The sequence below is a fragment of the Cyprinus carpio genome, chromosome A5 (genome assembly GCF_018340385.1).
Source record: "Cyprinus carpio isolate SPL01 chromosome A5, ASM1834038v1, whole genome shotgun sequence".
NCBI lineage: Eukaryota > Metazoa > Chordata > Actinopteri > Cypriniformes > Cyprinidae > Cyprinus > Cyprinus carpio.
Genome location: NC_056576.1, coordinates 3,054,207 through 3,057,286, shown reverse-complemented (window position 1 = coordinate 3,057,286; position 3,080 = coordinate 3,054,207). Strand labels below are relative to the sequence as shown.

The 3,080-nt window shown below is 43.4% G+C and overlaps 1 protein-coding gene across 2 annotated transcripts; it reads right to left on the bottom strand.

Annotated features, from left to right (window-relative positions):
- Positions 1-279: 279 nt before the first annotated feature.
- Positions 280-2,970, bottom strand: LOC109066192 (E3 ubiquitin-protein ligase RNF185-like). Of its 2 annotated transcripts, none has more exons than XM_019083202.2 (6): positions 2,808-2,970; positions 2,706-2,724; positions 2,516-2,628; positions 2,336-2,390; positions 1,691-1,808; positions 280-1,388 (listed from the first exon to the last, which is right to left on the bottom strand). In XM_019083202.2, exons 1-6 carry the CDS (start codon positions 2,933-2,935, stop codon positions 1,291-1,293), a joined length of 531 nt encoding a protein of 176 aa, XP_018938747.1. In that variant the 5' UTR covers positions 2,936-2,970; the 3' UTR covers positions 280-1,290. The 2 variants fall into 2 exon arrangements, with proteins under 2 accessions (XP_018938747.1, XP_018938748.1); XM_019083203.2 differs by having other exon boundaries at positions 280-1,385.
- Positions 2,971-3,080: the final 110 nt, after the last annotated feature.

The following is a 3,080-nucleotide window of genomic DNA, read 5'->3' as shown; positions in this document are numbered from 1 at the left end:
GCGAGATCAAAGTCAGCGGGACAGTGATTATCACCATATCAGAGTCAATACGCTTACTGATGATGAGATATTATTCAGCATTGGATTGTACGCGCGCGACGGTTTTGTAGCGCGCGCGGCGTTCGCGTCAATTCGCGCTCAATATGATGCCTGCATTAATTAACTATTCACAACAGAACAATCAAGTGAAGTAAAGTCGTGTCAGCAGTCAGTCTGGACCCAGTCATACACTCTTACTTTTCCATCCACTGATGGAATAATTGGTTTCTCCTTCTGTTCAGCTTTGAGGAGTTATTAATTGGTGCAAAAGACCCAAATCTCACACTGTAAGAAACAGTAAGCAGTCAAACATGGTAACTGTGTGTCCGGACAGGATTCATCACTTCTGACTCCAAACACAATTCAGTGAAAACACCTGAAGAACTGATACAGAACATGTCTTCATATTATCAGTCATTTTTTCAAAAAGCATATTTTCAGCGTTAAATGTTTTGGTGCAGACCGCCACTTACTGGAGGATTTTCATGAGAAGTCCAGATAAAGCATAAATATAATGTTTGGCGGTGACTAAATGAAGCGGTCTGTTGTTGTTTTGATTCATAAAAGCATGAACTCAAGGAAAAGTGACTCTCTGATAATCAGAACAAAGACAGCAGAACTAACAATAACACGGAAACATGAGAATTCTGCAGAAAGCCAGAACTGAGTTGATGATCAGTGACACTGAAGTACAGGAGGCTGAGGATCGGTCCTGAAACACTTCTCTGCGTCTCTCAGAATAAAAGATGCTTTGTTTCTGTGAATATCTCAGTTTGTGCTCAAATACATGCCCTCGCTGGTTTATTTACTGCTGCAGACATCCCTGTTTTGTAAAACATCACACTGCAAGAAACAAGGTTCTGGTGATTTTCTGCCGTGGCGTGATGCATCAAGTGCACAGATATTACCCACAAACACAGCAATGCTACATTTCTTTAAATGCATTTCTAAAAATATATTTTCAGCATTAAAGGTCTTGGTGCAAACTTGCAGTGAATGCATTCATTTCTTTTTAATTTAGCTGGAGTTTCATTAGAAGCCCAAACTGTTAAACAGAATGAAATGTTTGTCAATGACTGTTATGGTTAGGAAGTATACGAGTTCTGAGTGATATTATCAGGCACGGCAATCGAAGACAAATCCATTAATGATTTCGTCTGGAGAGAAATCAGACTCGGGTGTTTATTAAAATCATAACTGAACACTTCTGCGATCTCTGAAGATTATCCTGATCGTACAGTTCGTCAGCGTTTAAGCAATAAGCAGCCAAAACATGACGAGGAGCGCCACGAACAGGAAGAGGCGGGACAGGAAGTGCTCATCCGTGTGCTGAGGGGTTCCTGGAGCTGCTGCCGAGACACAAGCGTTTAACAGACTCCTTAATAAAGCATCATTCTTTTATGGTTTCCAACATGTACAATCACAGATAAACACATCACAGTGAGGACTCTATGTATTTGAGTTAAAAGTGTCTCAATGCTGGATGGGTTTCAGCTTTTGTCTTCTCCAGATGTTCACTGATGGACTGATTAAAGTCACGATGAAACAAAAGTAGCGACAGATCTTTTCATCCGAGTGTAACGAGTTACATTTCATTTGGTGAAAACATGATGTTTAGTGATACCACCCCGTCGTTTCTTAATGCACACACCTGGAGGCGGTCGTCCGTCACTGATATTAAACGCTGAAGCGAAGATCCCGAAAGGAAAAGCCCCGATCCCGAAAGACATCTGGAAGCCTCCATCGCCGAAGCCCAAGCCCTGAAACCCCTGCAAACACACCGAATCTCTATCATCAACTGTTCAGTCATTACTAACTAAACAAATGTTTCTTGAGCAGCAAATCATCATATTAGAATGATTTCTGAAGATCATGTGACACTGAAGACTGGTACTGATGTTGAAAATACAGCTGCGTGCATCACAGAAATAAATTACACTTTTAACAGAGATTCGCTGTAAAACAGCTGTTTTATATTCTTATAATATTTTATAATTATTACTGTATTTCTTTGATTAAATAAATACAGCCCTGCTGGAGCAGAAGAGACTTTAAACACATTCGAAAAGAATGTGACGCAATCTTCACGCCAGATGCTGTCACTGAGCTCTTCCAGCTTGTGTCCACAGAGACGGGCTTCATTAACCTGAATTACCTTCAGCACAGACCTCTGCTGCAGACATATATGTTACAAACGGTTCTGAGCTTTGATGGCATATATATTCCAAAAACTGGGAATCATCAGTTTTTTCTTATAAAAATAATGAAAAATATAGAAATGATGAGCTGGACTCACGGCTGGGTTCTCCGGCTCTGGACGCTGTCCCTGCGGACGCCGAGGAGTTCTCTCTCTGAAAACAGAAGCACTTTGTGTTTCATATTTCAGTCAGTCAAGCACTGCTGTGTAGATCACATTCATTCATATAGCGGTTAAAATTATTAAACAGGGTTCATGTAGCTGCAGAACACAAAGCACCTGGGGTCTTGCTGGCCGGTGCTGCCTCTGCCGTACAGCGGGATCACTTTATCTCGACTGATGCCGGCCTTACAAACCGGACACACCTGTCTGCTCGGCCTGGTTTCCAGCCACTGCGGACACACAGAGACACACGGTCAGGAGACTCGTCCAGCGGTCACGTGATCACGAGAGATTACCGAACACTCACCTGATGCAGACACGGCCAGCTGGACGGAGAGAGAAAACACAGCAGTTACTAGCCGGTCAGCCCTTGACCAGAGACTGGTGTGTGTGTGTGAGAGGGTCTCACCAGAAGAGATGTCCACACAGACTGATGACGGCGTCTCTGGACGTGTCCAGACAGATGTTACACTCAAACGTGCTGCTGCTGCTCTCTCCGACCGCTGCTGAAGAAGCTGGACTCTCTGCGCTGGTCATCCTGCCCTCACCTCCAGGAGCTCAGCGTCTGCAGAACCTGCTCAGAGACACAGCAGAACTACATTAGCCATTACACACATGTACACACACACACACACACACACACACACACACAAATATACATACACACACACACACACACATA

What these genes read in the sequence shown, in the direction of transcription:
- LOC109066192 (XM_019083202.2), bottom strand. Translation starts at nt 2,935, where the DNA reads ATGACCAGCGCAGAGAGTCCAGCTTCTTCAGCAGCGGTCGGAGAGAGC. An exon ending in ACCGGCCAGCAAGACCCCAG is followed by an intron (nt 2,391 to 2,515) that starts GTGCTTTGTGTT and finishes TTCTGTTTTCAG; the next exon opens with AGAGAGAACTCCTCGGCGTC. An exon ending in TGACGGACGACCGCCTCCAG is followed by an intron (nt 1,389 to 1,690) that starts GTGTGTGCATTA and finishes GTGTCTCGGCAG; the next exon opens with CAGCTCCAGGAACCCCTCAG.